The following is a 21,957-nucleotide window of genomic DNA, read 5'->3' on the forward strand; positions in this document are numbered from 1 at the left end:
TCCTTCCTCTTGATTTGCTGCTACCTCCATAATGATCCTCTCTGTTTGGTACATTTTGGACACATTTTTGCCTGTCTGTTTATGGACTAAATTCCTTTCTACCTCATTATGGAAAAAAGCAAGCCCTAACTTACTAAAGTATAAAACTAGTGTGTATACACACACCTTCCAGCACAGAGGAAGCTGGATTTAATTAACCTGGTGTGTTCTATGTCTGTTTCCTTTTTCCAGTATTTGACTGCAATTTTGAATCTCCTTGTGAGCTGGAATATTCCCTTACCTCAAAAGATCAGGAAGGCCCCAACAACGCCTGGCTCAGACTGAGTGCAGAGGAGATCTCACAGCTAAACATCCCGGATGGGCCAGAGAGAGATCACTCTGAGAATACACCTAAAGGTAAGATGAATACAACTATGTAATGCCTTTGGTGTAGTGGTTACTTTTAAAACAAAACACCCTCTCTCCCACCCCCTAAAAAATCCATAATAAAAAAAAACAAACCCCCACCCAAAAAAACATGCTTTCCTAAAATACTTAAGACATCAGTAATCCTTTTACTGTGGCAGGCAATGAATGCAAGCAGTGTGACAAACAAAGGGAGTCATTCTGCACATGAAAGATCTGGTTTTGTCTAAAGGCAATCTGGATCATATATATGGGAAGCAAAATATCAAATACAGTGTTGTGTAACATCTGAATCAGGCTGATCCATGCCATGGATGTTTGGATGGGAACAGTACTATTGTGCCTGTGTTTAAGGTCATTCAGTGTTTGGAAGAGATGAATAAGATAGAGTCTGGTTTTACCTCTGCTCTAGGTCCTGTTTACTGCTTGCTTATTTGCAGACCATTTTAGGCAATATCCTTGTGTCCAAGGCTTAGGTTTTCTGTTTGGTAAGAAAACAAAAGATGGGTTTTACCCTTAATGTAAGAAAAAAGTTTCTGTCTCTGAAGAGAGCTCAGAAGCCTGAGAAGAGGGGAGTGCAACAGACTTGTCTCCTTCCTTGGAAGAAAATTTGGTTTGTTGGAATTATTTTTCCTGCTTATGACCATATCATATCATATCTATGAACAGCAGCATATTTCATTAAGAGTATAAGTTCTAAAAAGATTTTTAGATGTGTTTGTGCTCTTCTAATCCTGTGAAAGCAGAAAAATTCTTAACATCCTTCCTGCTGCTAGTGATACCTGCTTGAAACCTCTCCATGTAAGGGTTGGGTGGTGTTGATGAGCACGGAGCTACAAAATGGAAATGGAGGAGTTAGAGCTACAAGCTTTAGCCAGGCAAACAAAGAGGTATAGGGAAGGACAGCAAAGATTATCAGGGATGTGGAACAGTTTCCGTATTAGGAAAAACTAAACAGACAAAGATTCTTTCTTTCTGTCTGCAATGGCAGGACTTAGAGGTCTATAAAAATGCACGTTGAAGAGCAATGGGAAGCAGCTGTGAAGTTAGTGTGTGCCAAGTATAGAACAAGCAGGAGGAGGTATTTTTTCATGTAGTACCTGAATAAACTGTGGTAATAAGATGCATGAATTAATGTTATGGAGGCCAGAAGTATGCATAAGTTTAAAGAAAGATCATGAATTTTGGCAGAATAAATTCATCACTGGGTGTTTAATTCAGTAGTCTGTTTACAGTCTCTGACTCAAGAAGCCTCTTATACAGAAAGCTGCAGGTGAAAGGATGCTTTTCTCAGTAGCCAGCGTCAGAAATGGCATTTGACTCTGCAGACCTGCAGTCTGACTGCTCCTTACAGTTCTTATGTTCAGGCATATGCTGAGGAAAAGTTTCAGTTCTGCTTTTGCTCATATTCTTTAACTCTGTTTTCTCATCCATGTCAATAGTATACTACTTTTCCCCAGACAGCCATTATAAATTAACTTTTAAGGCCCATTGCTCGAGCATTGGTTCATCAGCAAACTGAGTCATTTTGGTGGGATTTGTTTCGTGTGTAAAGCAGATGGACCACATTTGTGATGCACCCAAATATCTTCTGATTTTCACATCAAAGAACATACACATGTGCATGCTAAATTTCTTGCCACAAAGATACAGTTAAGGGGAAGTTTAAGGTAAATCAGAATGTCTGCTGTTTTTTTTGGTTTTTTTCCCTTAAATTCTAGTGCAAGCTAGCTGCCTCTGAAATTTAGGAATTAAAACCTGCTTGTTTTGAATTGAGAAGAGTAGCTGTCACTTTCCTGGAGTGGGAAAAAACCTGGGGAAAACCTATGAGGAAATAAATGTCTTTTTTCCAGGTGAAGGGCCTGGCTGGGTTGTTGCAGTGCTGCATATGGTTGATGTTTGTTCTTTTGGATTCTTTTCAGTGAAGTTCTACCTTTGTCTATACTCAGTTTCATATGTCATAGCAGAAGCAGGGGAGACTGTTGGCTGGCCCTGTAGCCCAAAACCAAGGGTAGCATTGGTTGATGATGTCCAGTTGCCTATTGGGATAAAATTCCATTTCTAAGCCCAAGGTTTTGGGGTTTTTTTCTTTTTTTTTCTTCATCTGGAATATAGGTACTTTAGGCTGAAGTTAGTGTTCTGCTGTTTTCTTCTATTCCAACGGGCAAGTACCCAGTGTCACATTGATTGAGTGGATTTAAATTTGTACGGTGCCAGGCTGAGTTGTCTGGGATATTTTATTTGCTTGTTTGTTTTGTTTGGATTTTTTGGGGGTGGTTTTTTTGTTTGTTTGTTTGGGTTGTTGTGGGTTTTTTTTAAATTATCAGGTGTGTTGGAAATACTCAGTGGTAATTTTCTCTTATACCCCTCAGTAGAGCTGTAGGTCTGCAACTCATAGATGCCTGTAACTCTTGTGTGTATAAAGGCTCATTTGAAAATCAACACTTGGAGCTAGCATCTCTCTATTTTAAATCACTTTAATTACAGCTACTTGGCACAGATAGTTGTGTGGTCTGTTTCAATCTGAAATAATTAAGCACAGTAATTCCAACCCCCACTGTTTCCTGCAAATTGTACTTCCAATTATCTCAATCTCATTTCATCTCCTTTGCAGACCGTAATGCACAGAGATAAACAGATAGCATAACTAGATTTTGGGGTGGTTTAGCTCATCCTTGTCAGTTGGCTATCAAGTCATGTCAAGACATTGATAGAGACAAATGCCTTGGGTATGATTCATTGTGCTTCATGTAAGTTTCTGTAAAAGGTTCAGTAGGAAATCATTGGTAGATCTCCCAAAGAGAGACATTGGAAGGAATTCTGTATTTTTGCCCCTGTCCCTGCAGCATGATACAGCTCAGTCTCAAGGAGCTGGAACAAATCAGCATGGATCAAGCCACCTAGAGGAAGAACTAGTTTCAAGTGTCTCAGCATTTGGTTACAGTCTCATTTGAGTGCTCCACTCATTTGGCATGTTCAGCATGTGGTTTCACACAAATCGTTGATCTTCTGAATAAGGATAGATGGTGAGGTGGCAAAGTTTGATATTAAATTATTCAAGGTAAAAGATTGGAGGTCTGGTCTGCAAGGAATTGAAAAAGGATGCTTAACCAGATAATAGTGGCAGGTGAAATTTAGTGTAGATTATTTGAATTGAGGTGGTGGGAGAAACAATCAGAGCTTGGCATATATAAGGATTGATTCTGAGCTTGTTGTAATCACTTAAGCTGATTTGGGGGTAAAAATAGAGCTGTGAAAACATAACTCAGTAGCAGTCACAAAGTAAATGTGATGCTGGGACTTACTGGGAAGGGAGTAGAAAATAGGGACTATATGCTATAGTATAAACGTGTGGGGAAGCTATATCTAGAATACAGCATTCTGTTCCGGTTCCCATGCATCAAAAATCATTTAGTATAGCTGGGAAAGATATTAAAAGAATGGAACCAAGGATGATCTAAAGTATGTAATGGCTGTCTTTTAGGAACACTTAAATTAACTAGGGCTACCCTGCCTGCAAGAGACATCTAGAGGAATACATGGCAAAGTATTATAAAGATCAGAATTTTGTAAAATCTTTATAAAAGACGTCTAAATGTTTGTAAATTCCCAAGCACTGAAAGGATGAGTACAGAAGGAATATTCTTTATTTCTTCTAATACAGAATGGGACGGTGTCAGGTGAAATTAGTAGATGTCAGGTTCAAACAAAAGGAGATTGTTCAGCATGTAAGAAACACTAAAGCTGTGGAACTTTCCACAGGGTATTGTGGTGCTAAAACCTTCTATGAGTGAGCAAATTGACAGGATATATGCAGGGAAGAAAAACAGTTACAGCTACTGAATTCTCAAGACTACCTTTTCTGGCTCAGAAGTCCTTGCGCAGCAGGTCCCTGAAGGCCAGGGGTGGGGAAGTGCAACTGTTTGCTCTCCCTGTTCATGTATTCTTTCCTCTGTATCGACACCTGTCTGTTTTCAGAGCCAGATGTCTGAAGTTAATGGATCTTTGGTCTGTGCTGGTAGGGTTGATGTGGTGGTGTGTCCCTCCCTCGCCTCCCAGCCCAGTTTTTTTCTTCCCTTTGAAAAAAAGAAGAGAAATGCACTACGGGTTTCAGACCAATTTGAAGAGTCAGAGAAAAGGTGCTATTTAAACATTTAATATTATTTGCTATTCTGTTAAAGCCTTGTGAATGGTATCGAACCATGCAAAAATATTGTGTATTTGTTAGGAAGAACTGCAGGACAGTCTGTCTATAGAAATCTGTAGAAGGGAGGCTGTCAAGGTACTTTGTCAGTTTTGGTTTTTTTTTTTTTAAAATATTGTGCTAAAATGCTTCACTCTCCTCCATTCCTCACCATCTTGTAAGTGGACCAGTGAGTGATAGGTTCTCTAGTGTATCTGCCAACTGGGCCCTGCATGGTATGTGAAGATCTGCTGGAGCTACTAATATTTCCAAGTCAAACTTATGTAACTTTCTGCAAGATCAGAGATTTAAGGTTAAAGTTCCACTGTTGTGCTAAAGATTGACAGGAAAACTTCCACTGTTGGGGTCTGAATCAGGCCTGTATGTGCTGTAGTGAGTAGGCAATCCATTGTGGATTACTAGACTTCTTTTCTTTTAATTCATGAATAAGCAAAAAGATGCTATAAAAAATTCAAGCATTCTGCCTCACTGACTGCATTTATTTATTTTGACAAGTGTGATTAATTCTTAATTATTTATGATTCTTCATAATATATTATACCAGCAAATGTACTGCAGTCTATCGTAATGAAATGTGAAGAATTGGAGATCTTGCAACTGTGGCAGTATTTCCTAAGGAGGCAGGTTAGACAACCCAGTTTGTGGTTAGAATGACAGTTTCTAGACCAAGGAAGCTGCACTTTGCAGCTGTGTGGACGTATGTGTTTGTCATGCTGAAGTGAGAGAGTCATTTGCCTCTCTGATAAACTTGAGATGGGTCAAACCAGCCATAAATTCTGTGTCTCTCAACTCTTGATTCAAACCCAGGATTTTCTGTACTGTGGGGGCCTCTAGGATACAGCTGTGAGTAGCCGGTGGTTTAACATCCATCAGAAAGTGTACCTTTCCAGAATTCATCTCTCCTGCTACCTCTTTGCAGTGCTTTTAGTTTCCTCCAGAGAGGCACTGGCTCAGCTCCCTAACAGCAACATTGTGTTGCTGTGTTGCCCATGGACTTGTGGAGGGCAGTAATTGTGGTCCATGACCTGGAAGCACAGTTGGTTCCTTCCAAGTCAAATTTTACAAGGAAGAGGAAGAGAGAAACCACTAGTACAAAATTAATCTTGTGTATTTAAGGAGGAAAGACCAGCAACAGCTGGACCCAAAACAAGTTATGCACAAACTAAATTCAGATCTGTGCTTGATCAAATGTCAGTGATCTGTTTCCAACCGTAAATACAGTTTTAAACTTGAAGGATTAGATGCTTGACCAGTCCTGACTATGGTGATGCAACCAGGTTGCCTGCTCCTCTTTTTAAACCTTGTGATTTTAGGTAAAGTAATTGAATTTCTGCTTCTGTTATCTGAAGCTTTCAGGACTATGAAAATATGCAGCTACTTGATAAAAATTTCAGATGAAGAGATAAGTTCAGGAGGTATGACCACAATTTCGAATAAGAATCAAAAAAGTAATAAGCCACCCTGGAAATGTGAACGCCTATTGAGACGACTCCTTAATGGAAAATGTAGATTAAACTTTCATGAAGGATGGCAGGGGAAGTGGGAGATGAATGAGGACAGTGTCCTAACCAGCCACTGATTAGTTGAAAAGCTCTTATATAAGTTCTAAACCCAGAAGTATCTGCACATTGTGTTAATGTGGTTTTGATTTTTGTAATAATTACTAAAGAAATGGAGCAAGGCTAAGGCACTGAGCATATTAGCAAATGGGAGACAATCAACTGCAGGATGAAAAAATGGCTGTGGCTTTAATTTATGATTCCTCAGACAAAGATGAATGAGGCAGATAATAAAAGATAATAAATAATATTTTGGTTTAGATTATCACTTTATTAACAAAATAGTAGAGTATAAATCAATGTAGGCTTGCAAGAAGTAAGTAATTGAGAAGTTGTTTTCATGTAGGACTCTTAAGCAGAAAAAAGACATTAACACTTAAAATTCTACTAAAAATTGGGGAAAAAATTCTCACTGAAAAAGATAGCTATTTACCAGGGGAAAGAATAAAAGGTAAATGGAGTAGCTGGGCTCATGCTAGACAGACAAAAGCCTTCACTTTACAGTAATCCTTAAGACTGGTTTGAGGATATGCCTTGATCTCATAGAATTAAACTGTCTTGTGCGTCTTTTAAACAAGATATCACAGAATTTCTTCTTTTCTTTAGTAAATCATTACATGGAGTTTGAGGTTTTGACAGGGTGGATCTGAAAGAAAACCACAGAATTGTCTTCTCAGGAGAATTTCTATTTTGGAAGAAAAATGTTTTTGAACCTGTCACAAATTTTGACAATTGAACGTTTATTGCACCCCTCTTTTTAATGCTGGGAAGAGTGTGGCTCATCCTAGTCTGCAAAGGTTTCAATCCAGATGGTGAATAGTCCTTAAAAAGATACTGCTGTGGTATGATGCCACCCTAGTTGTATTACTTATAAGCATTCAGATAAAATACAGGTATCCTATGAAGATCTGTAAACTTTCGCACTTTTGTTTAATCAAAGTGGGATTCAGTTTTCTGATAGATACGTTCCTCTTTAAGATGTAGGCATTTAGTCAGTGGAAGTAATGGTGTGTGACTTGAAGGATCAGCTACATACCACAAGAGAAACAGTAGAAGAATTAAGTGAGATCTGGAAGCAACACATGGACTGAAAATTATTCATCAATCTTATTGCGAATAAGAGATTTATGGATTTGTAGAGATGACTATCAAGTTCTTTGTCAACAGAGAGAGTTTTAAAATAAAAAGTATTATTTACAGTGAACAGTTCTGGCTGTTCTAGTTAAATTTTGATACTCAACTTGGTAACGTATACATATAAAGTGTTACAACACAGCCCCATAGGAATTTATGCAACATTAATATACAAAATGCAAACCAAACTTGCTTCCAGAGTCCGTTGGGTTGTGAACTAAATAAAAATGCAGCCTTTTTGTGACGGTCAGATTCCAGCTCGTGTTCTGTCAGAGTAAGAAATGGACCAGGTCTTCTTAGCATTTTGCAGCTTTCTTTTCTCATTATTACTACACTTGTGCTTTGTTATTGCAAAATTATTTCCCTTTAATGAGCTTCTAAAGAGGCAAATTATTATCTTGCTGTAGGCCAGTGTGTTTGTTTATAGAGTTGGTGTGTATTTACATGGACTATGGATAAGCACGTGGGTTTATTGATTTTACAAGTCTTGTTTGTTCATTCCTTAATTCAGTGAAGACTTGTGTGCAACTCAACATGAAGCATTCTGTTCCCTGAGCTGAAAAAGAAAAATTAATTTCAGTGTGCATCAGATGTTCGTATGCTCGAATGGCTTGCTGCATACCTGTGACTAATGTACTTCAACAAGTATATCCAGGAAAGGCATAGACAATGAAGAATAAATGGGTTGTAAAATGGTCTCTTTCTCACTCATAGAGACACTTTCTCCTTGGCAAGGTGAGAGGTGTATTAAAAGGACAGCTGGAGGAAAACAAATCCTGCTCTTGGCTGTGTTTGACCTTTTTGTAGGAAAAGACTACTGAATTAACGCACATTTGTAGTTATTTGTTTTCCTCTGTAATGTAGGGGCAGTGTTCTTTATCCCCAAATTCTTGTGTACATCCATACATATGTTGTATTTGTGTTTTCTTTAATTGAACTTTTCAAGTATAGAAAACTCATATTTGTGCAAAGACTATTCAATGAATTAATAAATTGTTATTTGATAGTTTAAATTTCTTTCTAACCTGCCTGGCACCTCTATTTTCTGTATATTTAATTTCTTACCATGCCAGTGACAGCTCACACATATGGCTCTGTACATAAAAATATAATGTATGATAAAGGAGTATCAGCAAGCCACTTGGCTGCATATTGCCACTCCTTACCAACCATAGTCTATTTACATCCGTTGCCAATTACTACAATAACCTGTGCTTCCTTAGCACTTTACCTATGAGGCTCTGAGAACGATCTACTGAATATGGCACTTCATGCAGTTTTAAAGAGTTGGGAGAAGTCGTTCTCCATGTCATCAAAGAGAGACTAAAGCACAGTGTGGTTAAATCAATAGCCCAAGGTGAGTTGTGTTCCTAGCTGTGCCAAACTTGTTGTATCTCTTGCAACCTAACTAGTACTAACAGATGCCTGTTGTTCTACAGTATTTTTCTCATGGAGTTGGCTTGGTCCACTTATAATAAATAGACATCATCATGTGGGATTTTTCTACAGACCTATCCTGTGAGATTATGTTAGAAGCATCAGTAAATTGACAAGAACTGGAATAGTTTCACTGTGGTTCTTCACATCAGTGATAACATGCCTGTTGCTGTGTTGCAGTAGCTGTCTTACACACCTATGCTTCAATGAATACATTAAAGAAGTCACAGACCTCTGCAAGCTGAGAGATTTTACTGCTGTGACTCAATAAGCTCAACTGTGACAAAGCCCAGCTAACTAACCAGCAGTAAAAAATTGTTAATTTGTAACTGTGATGGAGAAAATATTATGATTCAGTCAGCATCTTAGGGCAGGCTAATGTAAACCCAAGTAGAGTTTGACCATTTTGCCTAGACAGGTAAATTTAGGTAAAGAAAGAGAAGATCGATTTTTTTTTTTGTATTTCTGTCCTTGGTTTTCTGATGAAATTTGAGTTGTTTAGATGCAAATCTGTAAAGGATATGTTGGTACTAATGCTTGTGTAAGATCTCATTTTAGGAAAGACACAATTGCATGTTCTGCTTCAGAGGTGTGGCATGAAGTATTTCCCTAGACATGCCTTCAGAGGTGAAATCTTACAGGAATTGTTAATGTTAGAGCTGACTGACGTAATTTCATTTACCTTTACCTTGAAGGGGATGGGGACCTATGAGTTTAGCTGTATAATCCCCAGGTTTTCTCTTATAGCAACTTAAACAGAGCATGCTTATTTTATTTTACTCAAAGTAGACAAAGAAGGTTGCAGTATTAGAGATAAGATACTGATGATTCTGGTTTGTATTTTTAATTTTTTTTTTTCTTAATCACAGAATGGTAGGAGTTGGAAGGAACCTCTGGAGATCATCTGGTCCAGCTCCCCCGCCAAAGCAGGTTAGCCTAGAGCAGGTCACACAGGAACGCGTTTACCATGCAACGCCTGTTTCAGCGGCCCCAAGCAGCTTGCCTAGATTTTAGAGAATAGTCATCCTTTCAACTATGAGTTAGAAGCTATCCCTGAAGTTTCATCTGTTTTCTTTCTTTGCTTGTTTTGAGAACACAGTGATTAAACAGATGGTATAATGGATGAACATGAGAATGGCCATACTGGGAGAGCAGGAGAGGGAAGCAAACTTATGGCTAGATTTCCCAGAATATTCTCTCACTCTCCAGACATGCCTGTGTGGAGACTGTGTGCTGAGGGGAGCAGTAGAGTATAGCCCTCCATGTTATGTTGTAAGTCTGCTGGGATGCATACTACAGTATCTTGTTGATTTGGGATCTCCAGTCCTAGACACGATTCCTATGCTGAGCAACACTGCCTTTCCGTGCAGTGAACTACATTGTGCATCCCTCCCTTTGTAAAGGATGCTTTCTCTAAGTCTCCTTAAGTCCCTTTAGTTTCAATGGCACAGTCTTTATCAAATGCAAGCAATCTAGATATGCTTGACCTTTGTCTTTTACCTTCTCTAAATAAACAGAATTTAAAAGAAGATAAATACAAGTGACTGTCTTTTGTTAAAATGAAAAAAGAGTATTTTAAAGAAATCATTTTGACTTGATATTAATGGTTCGTATCACTTGCAAACTCAGATGAAAGTCAGCTTTGTTAGCTGAATGCTCCAGTGTCACAACAGAAAGAAGCAAGCACCGCTTAATTCTAAATGGCATTTCCTTAAGAATTCAAGAAACAGTGGGCTTGTAGCCATTGTTCTGCATTTTTTCTTTTTACTGTTCTATGTCTGTGAGCAGATCTTCCCACTTTTCTGTGAGAGGCTGACTTTCTAAATTATCTGGTGTAAACATGAGTAAACAAGATGATGAGTAGACTTCTCCAGATTTGAAGAGGTGTTCAAAGAGCAGAACCAGTAGGTTTGTTGCTTGCCATTTCCTGTATTAAAAGAATTAACCTGATGTAGAACAGAACTACAATAACTCGCTTTCTATGTTGCCTTTAGTGTGGGTCGTCCTGCTGCTTTCGTGTGCTTCCAGTGGGGAAGTGGAAAGGTCAGGCAATGAGGGGAAGCTTTTTGCTGCATACCACAGATAGTCATCTCTGGCAGTCATTTGGAGCCTTGCAAGGCACATAAACAGCATAATAAAGGTTAGATCACAACTAGTTTTCACCTGTCACAGTAATTTTGTTTATCGGAGAAAAGCCAAAGCTGCAGAACTCTTGTATTGATTTTGAGCAGCTGATGGTTCAAGGATGTTCTCGTTTCAAGGTGTTTTTTTCAGAGCACTGTAGAAATGAAAAGGCCATGTTAAAACAACATTATGATGCAGGTTTAATTCTGCCCTCAGTGTTTTTCCTGAAGGTGTGGAAGTATTTGGTGAGGAGGCAGAGGGTCGTTTATGTTTGAGTGCCCTAAAAATTACAGCTTTTCAGGCTGCCAACTGTGGACACGGCAGACTGTGCCTGCCTGCCTGAGTTGATCCTGCATGTCAACAAGGTCACTTCACTACAGGTGAAAGTTTACTGTGACATACAAAGCTTGGAATTTACATACTGAACTTTCTTAGATCAGGGGAGAAGAAAATATTGTCCTGGTAGCCTCACTGCTTAATTACACAGTGGTGCAAAACCATTTTAATTCTGTAGTTGTTTGTTTATCTATCCAGTTGGCTAAGGGCAATATATTTAGTGTTATCATGTCATTGTCAAATTAAGATTCCTGAAGAATTAACAGTTTAGATAATTTAATTAATCTTTGTTTTATCATCAATTAAGGGTTAAAAGCAAGAGTCCTAGAATAAGATACTGTACAATATTATGTATCTTGATTCTGAAGCTGTGGCTTCCACCTGAAGTAATGACCTTTCCAATGACTAACCAAGCCAAAGGAGTATCTGTTAAGCAAGAGTAGATTCTAAAAATGACTACTTAGTAAAGATGCCAAGGCACTTGCAATTAGTGGCAACAGCTGAATGAACAGTAACAATTAACATTTTTAATAGCAAGTTTCTTTATGGACATTTATTTAAGTATGAATACCAGTGTAGAATAGGTAGCTGATTTTCTTATCCATCCATGGAGAAAGGTGAATGAAGGTGCAGAAGGAGTTTTAGCTTTGCTGAAGGAATTGATCACATAATTAGAAAACAGAAAATCTGGGTTCCTGGATACCTGTAAACCTCCTGAAAAAAATAGTAATAATTGTAATGGCTTTGAAACAAGGGATGACCAAAATGTACTCCAGGCCTTTTCAGGGTTGATCTTTGACTTGCTGCAGGCAGTTCTCTCTAGTCAGCATGCAGAATGAATGATTAATAGTACGTATTTGCTGTCCAAGGGACTCAAGTGATTTTTGTCATATGTAAAGCTGAATTGAATATGAACTTCTGGAATATTTGGGTGCTTGGATTCAGCAGTATTATTCCTGATTGCCTTAAAATCAAGGAAGACTCAAGAACTAAAAGTTAAAATATTGACTATTTGGAAACTGAATTTGGGCTTCCATTAACACTAAACCTCCTGTTCTGTTGTACAGTGGGCATTTGCCAGGACTTGGTGGACAGGACTAAGGCATATTTCACTGCAGATGAAACCCTGGGATTTGGCATTCAGGTTTTCCTGGTAGTAATGAGAAATTCCATTGCAAAGTCATATGAGAGCTAGTATGCTCCCAATAGTAGTACTGGTAAGTACTGCTGGTGTTGTGCATTTGTTTATGTCCTTAGGTGAGATGTTTGGGGAGTTTGTTATGGATGAGCGCTGTGTGAAGCCGAGCACTTCCATTTCTTTCCACTCACTTACGGTGAGGTGTCTGTCTGGACAGGTATGGGGAACCTTAAAAACGTGCTGGAGCATTGTCTTGTATTTTCATTACAGACTGAGTGACAAAGTGTAATTGAAATAACTGAGCTTCAACAAGATGAGGTACCTCACGTGGGTGTAAAGCGCCACTTAACTCAGGGGAAGAGCTTTTTGCATGAAGGCGTTTGACTGGAATATCCCTGAATTACAAGATAGGAATTAACTCTATAGAAAAAACACACGTTACAGACAATGCTTTTCACCACACTCTACTATGTATTTTTTTATCTACATGAAATGATATGTTTCAGAGTGTGTTGTGGGTGGGCAGGTGAAACGTACTGCATTAGAGCTACAAACTGATTGCTATGTGCGTTGTTTAATGTTACATCCATTAACTCTTGGGGATGATGGGGCACCAAAGACTGACCCTAAGCGTGAAGCTGTTAATGGGCGTTGCAGCAAGAATGACCTAAACGACTTGCAAAAATTAACTAACTTGTTGGTTACTTGATTGATTACTTGGTATGCTACTTTTATCAGCAAGCCAAACTTTTTTTTTTCCAAAATTAAACTGAGTTACCGAACAATTTCTTTGTTGCTAAAACTATTCATAATACAGGCTGCAGAAACTTCAGTGAACTAGAGATTACTCTCACTTCTGCAATGTAATGAAAGCCTTCTTTTTCTTACATTTTCTGAAAGCACCTTCCTATTCCCCCCTCCTCCTCTGATCTTTAGCAGATATTGATCTCTCATTCTCCTTTGAAAGCATCTTGCACTTTCTGGAGGAGGGGGTACAGACTGCAGGAAATGGCATTTTGCTAGCCTAGGTGTATTTGCCATGGGCCTGTTAGTGAAATTGCTGCAGTAGCTCCCAGTTTCTCATCATCTCTGGATAAAAAAGCATGTTAAGCTGAAGTCTGGGATGTTCCTTAAAGCCTGACACTGTCATGAGGTGATACAGATGTGCTTTGTGTCACTGGCAGCCTTGCTGGGTGCAATGCCTTTCTTACCTCAGAGATACCAGCTGGGGTGGTAGTGTAAGGAAGTAATGTTTTGCTGCTTTTTCCCACCTCTGTGTACTTGAGGGAGGTTAGTGCTCAGTATTGGGGCCAGTCTTGTTTAACATCTTTATTGATGATCTGGATGAGGGGATTGAGTGCTCCTCGGCTGAGGCCAATTGTATGAGGTTCAACAAGGCCAAGAGCCGGGTCCTCCACTTGGGCCACAACAACCCTACGCAATGCTACAGGCTTGGGGATGAGTGGCTGGAAAGCTGCCCGGCAGAAAAGGACCTGGGGGTGCTGGTCAACAGACGGCTGAACGTGAGCCGGCAGTGTGCCCAGGTGGCCAAGAAGGCCAACGGCATCCTGGCCTGTATCAGAAATAGTGTGGCCAGCAGGAGGAGAGAGGTGATTGTGCCCCTGTACTCAGCATGGGTGAGGCTGCACCTCAAGTACTTTGTGCAGTTTTGGGCCCCTCACTACGAGAAAGACACTGAGGTGCTGGAGCGTGTCCAGAAAAGGGCAACGGAGCTGGTGAAGGGCCCGGAGAACAGGTCTTACAAGGAGCGGCTGAGGGAACTGGGGTTGTTTAGTCTGGAGAAGGGGAGGCTGAGGGGAGACCTTATCGCTCTCTACAGCTGTCTGAAAGTAACAATCGATAGGACAAGAGGAAATGGCCTCAAGTTGTGCCAGGGGAGGTTTAGATTGGACATTAGGAAAAATTTCTTTACTGGAAGAGTGGTCAAACATTGGAACAGGCTGCCCAGGGAAGTGATGGAGTCACGTTTAAAAAACATGTTGATGTGGCACTTCGGGACATGGTTTAGTGGGCATGGTGGTGTTGGGTTGATGGTTGGACTTGATGATCTTAGAGGTCTTTTCCAACCTAATGATTTTGTGGTTCTATGTATGTGGATGTTCCACACTTCCTGCATGGGGGGAGGGACAGCAGAAAGGCTGGAGTGGGGTTTGCCTCTGCACAGGGTATTTCTGTGATCCATTTTGTAGAATCATAGAATCATCTTTAGTCCCTTACAGAGTTGGTATTAGACCAGAAACTTAGACAACAGCAGCTTGACAACCTTGCAAGCTTGTGAAACAAGTTTAGGAGGGAAGAAACATTAAATTTTGTGAACTCTTTAGTAATTTGGAAAATTAGTTAAAGGGGGGGTGGGACTCACCATTTTATTTCTCTTCAGAATTAAAGCCTAAGCCAATGGCATGTAGCTCAAGGAGGGGGAAACTAGGGGAGCAGCAAAGGGAGGGTGTAATGTAGAAATAGTAGTGTATCTGGTTACTGGAAAAACTCTGCTGTAGGGCTCAGTCCTGCTAAGGACCGTTATCTGCTGTGTGACAATAAAATACACAAAGAACTTCTCTGTGTTTCTTAGGACTACTCAAATGCTTACAGCATGTGCTTAAGGTCTTTGTTAGACTGAAATACAAGGCTTGCCTTTTTGCAGTGTTTGGTTCACAGAACGTGTTATCTGTTTGATAGCATGTCATCTCTGCTACCCAGACCTGCACTTTGGTCACCACAGAATATATTTATAGAAGGAGAATGACTTGTCACTGGCCCCAACACAATGATGTTTCTGTTTCTTAGGTGGTGATAACGACTATAAGGATTTCTCCCCTGCACTACCTTTGCTCTATAAAGTAGCAGCACTGAGAGCAGGAGATAATTGATCATCTTTTCTGTATTACCAGATGTCTCTTTAATTGATGGGAATCTTTTTACAATAACTTTTTTTTAATTGCTTTTGCGGAATTTTCCCCCAATTGACAGCAACTTAATGAGGGGTTGTGACTTTGTAATCAATTTTAATTATTGTGTAGTTAATAGTGCTAAAAATAACAACTTCAACTTTGATATTGGATGATTGATTTGTGAAGCCACTTGTAAATAATTGGTCTTTTGTTGCCGAAAGGTTTTTCTGTTAATGCTTTTTAAACTAAAGAAAAAAAAATTTAGGCAAACATTTCAGTAGCTAAAATACAGCTTTATTGTCTTAATGTGTTACAGTAACCACTGCTACCATAACTGTGTTTCTATAAACTAAGAGCTGTGTGTTTTAATGGTTAAACCAGGAAACAGGAAATCAGTATTCCTAGGTGTTTTTCCCATTCCATCACTGACTTGGTAGGAATACAATCACTTGCAGGAGCCATGTTGTCCCTCAGTTTGCCAATGAGCAAGACTTTTTAAAAGAGTCAGCAGACTGTCAAATGTTGTAATGCTAATAAGGATCAGTTCTGCTAAGACTATTTTACAAAGTGAGGGTAGAAAACCGCATCATCCTGTTATTTTTAAGAATGCATGTACTCAGTTTACAGATGACAAAATGGCTTTTTTTTCTGCACTGGTAACTGTCAATCTGAAAGACCATTTTTTTCTGGATTTTTTCCCTGTTGTCAACTATACTAGAGGGTCTCTGACTAGACCTTTGTGCAGCCTGCTCTTCTGTCATTGAATCATAATTGAGAATTTTACTTTTAATATTTGAAGTGGAAGAGCACCCTTCTTCGTTCCCAGAAGTTGTCAGCCTTGTGGCATCAGAGATTTAAATGACATGTTAGAACAAGCCTGTTAGCTTGCATGTATATTAAATGAGGTGAGAAAGAACAAACCGGTTTTGGATGATCGTTGTTTAGAGTAGGACCACATTCTGTGTGTTCACAAAGTACTGTGAGTTCCTTCAGAGGGAAGGTGCTATAAGTTAATATTACTGTTCTGTGTGTAAGTGATAGTGGGTGGTTGGCAGTAATGGGACAGTGAAAATGGATTATCATTAATGTCAGCAAATACAGTTTTAACAACGTTAAACCCATATCTTTGTGAAACTAAATGAGATTTCTCCTAACACAGCTACTTATTTGTATTCACTATGCAATGCTCAGACTACCTCACTATTCTTAAAGCAACTACCAATCACCACGAGGAGTCAAGCAGACGCTGCATTCTCCATAATTACAAGCAATTTTCCAATTGAATTATCCCATGATTTAATTCCTTAGCTTGCATCTGGAGAGCATCAGCAATGTGCAGCTGTTTTGGCTTTGAGAATTAATTGTTGCTAAACGCATTAAGAGTGGTCTTGCTGCAATGATTTCAGAAAAGAGTTAAATCCCAGCTCACTTCTGGATTAAACTTTTACTTATTTCCTGTTCTCTTGACTCAACATCATGATACAGACCATGGGTTTAGTAGTATTTGTCTTGGATAGTTGTGAAACTTAATTCAAAGTAAGTACGTTTAGTCACCGTATTGAAATCGTATTACAATGAGACACAAAGTTTAATGGAACCAATGCCGGAGCCAGTCAAGGCTTTGCAAAGTACAAAGTACCCAGTGAAACAGGTATGACTTCTCACATCACAGGGTTCTTTAGCCAGGCCGAGTACTTCAAATATAGGAAAAGCATCTTAGTAATTTGTCCTTAAGGGAAGGGTGGACAAGTATTTAACTGGGAGTAGCGTGGATTTTATTTCTGAAATTGGAAAAATAAATAGAAGGAATATAAAGAGCTTTGTGAGGCAGAGACTATCATCAGGGCTTTCCAGAGTCTGTTAGATTCCAGTGAGAACAGATTTTTTTAATCTAAAGTCTTACATTATCTTTTTTTTTTTTTTTTTCCCCCATTAGGTATGAGGACTGTAGCTAGGGGTCTTAAGAATCCTAAAATACACTGATGTATTTTCGTAACTCCTGTGGGTTAATAAGAACATTCTTGAAATATATTTAGTTAAATAATGATACGAAGAAGATGGGGAACTTGTAAAGCATGCATGAAATTTCTAGCTTTGACTTCTGTGACTTTTAGATTGGTTATTTAATGTCTAGGCCCCTGTTGTAAACAAATACCTTTTGTGAAGTGTTGTTGATGTAACGTAGGTTGATATAAAGTACTCACTTTGTAAACTGGTTTTGTTGCATTAGTTCAGGTAGCAAAAAAATTTCTAGATTTTTAGCAAAAAAATGTTACCGTTAAATGAATATGGTGTAAAAGATATCCACCCCTGATAAGTAGAGGTTATTTATCTAAAGCTCTGGAACGTGTCTGTGTGGCTAAATACAAACAATTGACTGGTTTAAGAGTTCTGAGATCCTGCAAGTGCTGTTCATGTTAAATATGCAATGTGTATGGTTAACTTCTCTGACAGCTTGGCTGTGTTCATCCAGGTACTTGGACAAGTTTGGGCCATCTTTTATACTCAGTCAAATTAGCTTCTGGATAACATCCTAAATTACCTTAAGGTAAGGTAACACAGCCCTGTTGACATTCTGTTAGTTTTCTATTTATCAAGAGACAGGTCCTGCGTTAGTGTAGGTGCTTATGACAAAAATTAATTTAAAGAAATTATTTACTTAATACCTGCAGGATATTTGACCTTACACTATGGCATAAAGCTTCTAATTGTATTAATGATGGTGAATTTATATGAACCTGGAATAGAAAATAAGTTCTGTTTATGTATTGTTTGTATTTTCAATACATTTTTAAAGACACTGGTTTGTAGAAAGTGTTACTGTTTCAGAATGTGTACACAGATTATCACAATTCTGGATCTGACTTGCTTTGTCAAAGGCAATTTATCTCTGCACAATGATAAATATTCTATACATTTGCTTTGGTGGGGTTTTTGTGGGTTTGGTTTTTTTTTTTTAGACTAGCAAAGTAATTTCTGTGGTGCTGAATTGAATCTACAAAGAAATGGAGAGTCCAGTATTTTATCTTTTGTAGCCTTACAATAGAGGAAGGGGGGTGGCAAGCCCCCCGCTGTAAACACTGTACTTTTCAAACACCTTACAATGATAAGGTTCTGATTATATCTGAATAATATAAACATGATTGAGTTTGCCTAATGATTATGTCTGGCTCATGATTTCTCCTTCCAGTGAGAATCATATTGTGCAGGTTTAATGTAACCAGGACACTAAGGCAACAAGCAATTGAATTAGCTGCTGCTTGCAAAAGTTTCCTTTGTTCTCACCCAGAGAGCAGCTTTCCGTAGGGCTTGTCTGCTCAAGAATTTCACGCTGTTATTTTTATTCCTTAAAGGAAGGCTTAATTTGGGAACATGGACAAGTAGCAAATGCCCTGAATTAACAACTTCCTTCTCTTAAAAACTAAATAAAATTTATCAGTTCTTTTCTGTGGCTGGAGGTGCTTTATCCTATTCCCATATAAATGAAGCGTTGTAGTTGCATTTGGAAAGCCTGTGTGGGCATTTGCGGATTCTTCACAAGCTGAAGAGAGAAACTCCTGAAGGAGAAGCGGTGAGAAAGGCGTAGGATTGTTGGACCAACCGATACAAGAATTTGAGTCATTGCCTCTAGACAGCGTAGAGAACACAGAAGCAGTGGGATGAATGTGGCCATATAGGATTGAGAGGCATTGCTAATGTAATAGTGGAATAAAGTAAGGAATAATGTGATGCCTTTAGGTCTGGAGTCCTGGAGGCAAAAAACTGTAGCAGAAAATGAAAAATCTTGGTACATGGAGCATAGTAAGAATTTCTGTTCCAAGTAGGGGTTTTGTTGGCTGGAATTGGTAAGAGGCATTTGAGAGTTTCTGTTAATTGCTACAGCAGTCAGCTGCAAGGCTGGTGAAGATTTTCTGGTAAAGCAAAGAATATGCTATTGCCGTTGCATAAACCAGTAACAGTGCCTAATGCAGAGTACTGCACACCAGTCTGGTCAGCTGTGTTTGAGAAAGGAAATCTGAAATGGGAATAGGTGTAGAAATCGACTCCTAGAATGGTGCATAGAAAGCAGAGATCTTGCCACAGAGATTACACGTGAGATTACAAAATGGCCCCTTTTAGTCTACTGACATTAGGAGCAGATATTGATGTTTATAAATATATTTGAAGAAAGAAAGGCAAGTGTTGAATTACAGAAGAGAGCTAGATGAAGAAGGAAGTGTTGACCAAGGAACATGTGAGCAAATACAGGTCACAAATTTATTTAGCATGGAAATGAGAAAGAGATTACGAAAATATCAGAGCTGTGACTTAGCCTTCCAGTGAAGGGAGCTGGTAATCTCGCCAGTTTTAACATAGCACTTCATCTTTTCCATCGTCAGGTGAAAGAACAGCGTTTCCTGCTACTACTGTTACGCGTACTTCGTGCTCTAAAATACCAACTGTGGTAACTTCTGAATTGTCCATAAGGCAATTATTAGAGCAGGATTGCTCTTCCCAGCTGCGTACTGCACCTGTCCATTTATACAGAACTACGGCATGCTGAAAACATCTGTAGTTCAGACCATGCAGATGCTGTAATAAGCTCCCAGCCTGCAACTGAACCCTGTCCCACACGGTAACACTGGGAATTTTGGCAGTGATACTGTTTCATACAAGTATATCATCTCTGACTTGCCATTGTCAGGATGCTGGGTTTTCTCTGCTTTTCAAAAATCCTGGGTTTATGGGTCTATTTACATGTGGATTTGGATGTCCTGAAATACAATACATTTGCTGAATTTCTTTTTCCATCACAGAATGAAAGGGCTTCCACCACCCCACAGGAGAAGGGGGTGGCAGTAAGCCACTGGAGCCGTTTGCTTAGCTACATTGTGAAGAGATAAAAGTGGGCATTTGGCTGCATTGGTTCCCCCAAGTCCTCCACCAGCCAAGCACTGTGCGCTGCACCATTTACATTTGGTAACTGAGCAGTTAAGGGTGTTGTATTCTAATTACCTGGCCAATTATATGCAGTGCAAAATTCCCTGCTAGTACTGCTGTGATAGCCTGAACTGCAGACAGTCTTGTGATTAAACTGTCCCTGGATGATGAAGTCGATAATTAACAAGAAGGCATTTTGCTGAGTAGTGAACAAAGTCAAAGAAAGAACAGAATTGAGTTTTCAGTGTTGTAATAAGGTTTTAATGGTGCTCTTCTCAGGGATGAGAATTGTCTCTGACCTCCCCTGAAATTAAAAATGTATACCCATGTGCAAAAACGTGGACCTAATTTTGATGATCAAAGGCTGGACAACCTAACCTGTGAGGAAAGACTGAAGGAGTTAGGTCTTTTCTCCCTGGAGAAGTCAAGTCTCAGGGGGACTTCATCACAGTATTCCAGTACTTAAAGGGCAGCTCCCAAGAGGACAGGCTCTCTTCAGAAGTAGCCACATGGAGGGGGCAAGGGACAAGAGGTACAAGTTGCTCTGGGAGAGGTTTCCTTTCAACATAAGAAAAAAATTCTTTTTACACTAAGAACAATCATTCACTGGAAGAATTTCCCCATCGCTGGAGGGTTTCAAGATGTGCTTGGGCAGGGTGCTAGATAATCTCTTTTTATCTTTTGAGGTTCCTTCCAACCTGGGCTGTTCTGTGATTCAAATTTTAACTGAGTAAAGCACCTCAACAACAGATTTTTTTCTGTGATAGCTTCCTCCCAATAAAAACCTGGGCAGCCCATGCCAGCCACCTTGAAGAGCATTCATAGCTGAGCGCCTTTGTCCTTTGTGCCAATATGTGGAGTTTTGTGCTTTCAGCCCTGAAAATTTGAGTGTTGCTGTCCAGTGATCGCTAAAGATGAAACTTCTGTTGTTCATTTGTCCTGCAGTCCCAAAGTAGGAATTAGACATTTACTCCTCACAGTGTTAAGTGTGGTGTGGACATGCAGTAAACTGGACAGAAAGCCACACAGCTTGTCCATGTCAGCCTGGCATGAACTAGGAGTCAGGCAGACAGAAAAAAACTATAGTACCTTGCAGCATTTTACTTGAACTGATTTTTCTGAATGCCTGATTGAGCTAGTCTCTTTCGAATTAATTAGGTTTTATTGAGGGCTGTCCACTTAGAAAATTTAATCCTTGTGAAGATGTCAGCTGAGAAAAATTAAAATACTCTAGACTTATTTTTCTTCCTCAAAAAATTCAAAATATTAACATAAGTAATTATCCTGAATGAGCAAATATTACAATTATGAGTTATCCTCAACATTGTGAACTTAATTAAATTATAGTAACTGCTATAAATTAACTAAACCTGGATTTTTTATTATTGCTAAAAGTTGTAGCAAGACAACTTAAAAATATACATGAACTTGTATAAACATCCTTTGGCCTGCTAAAAATTAGTTTTGTACACAGAACAAGCTGTTTTCCTTAAAATAAAAAAAATAAGGAAAATATTAATTTCAGTCTAAAAATGAAACTTCTGGCAAAGATCTTTTGAAGCCAAGAACAAGTTAAATCAAGGGCTGTATATTCCAGCTAATGTAGTTCGTAAAAACAGCAATCATCATTTGGTAAATTAGCGCCTGAAAATGGATTGACAAACATAGAAAGTATAATGCAGTAATTGTGTGAGGTCTGTGGGTTATTATGGCATTCAGATTATCAGCTAAATTAAATCTGGTTAGCTTTATAAGTTTTTTAAATTGTGTGCTTAGATTCTGAAAATG

At 39.0% G+C, this 21,957-nt stretch overlaps 1 protein-coding gene across 1 annotated transcript in view; it reads left to right on the forward strand.

Annotated features, from left to right (window-relative positions):
* ALK (ALK receptor tyrosine kinase) overlaps positions 1–21,957 on the forward strand; it is a 319,157-nt gene that overhangs the window by 99,799 nt on the left and 197,401 nt on the right. Inside the window, exon 3 of the mRNA XM_086460670.1 lies at positions 232–396. Within this exon, the coding sequence (XP_086316796.1) occupies positions 232–396 (165 nt within the window). The remainder of the gene's footprint in view (positions 1–231; positions 397–21,957) is intronic.

This window comes from Leptosomus discolor, chromosome 2 (assembly GCF_034619465.1).
Source record: "Leptosomus discolor isolate bLepDis1 chromosome 2, bLepDis1.hap2, whole genome shotgun sequence".
Classification (NCBI taxonomy): domain Eukaryota; kingdom Metazoa; phylum Chordata; class Aves; order Leptosomiformes; family Leptosomidae; genus Leptosomus; species Leptosomus discolor.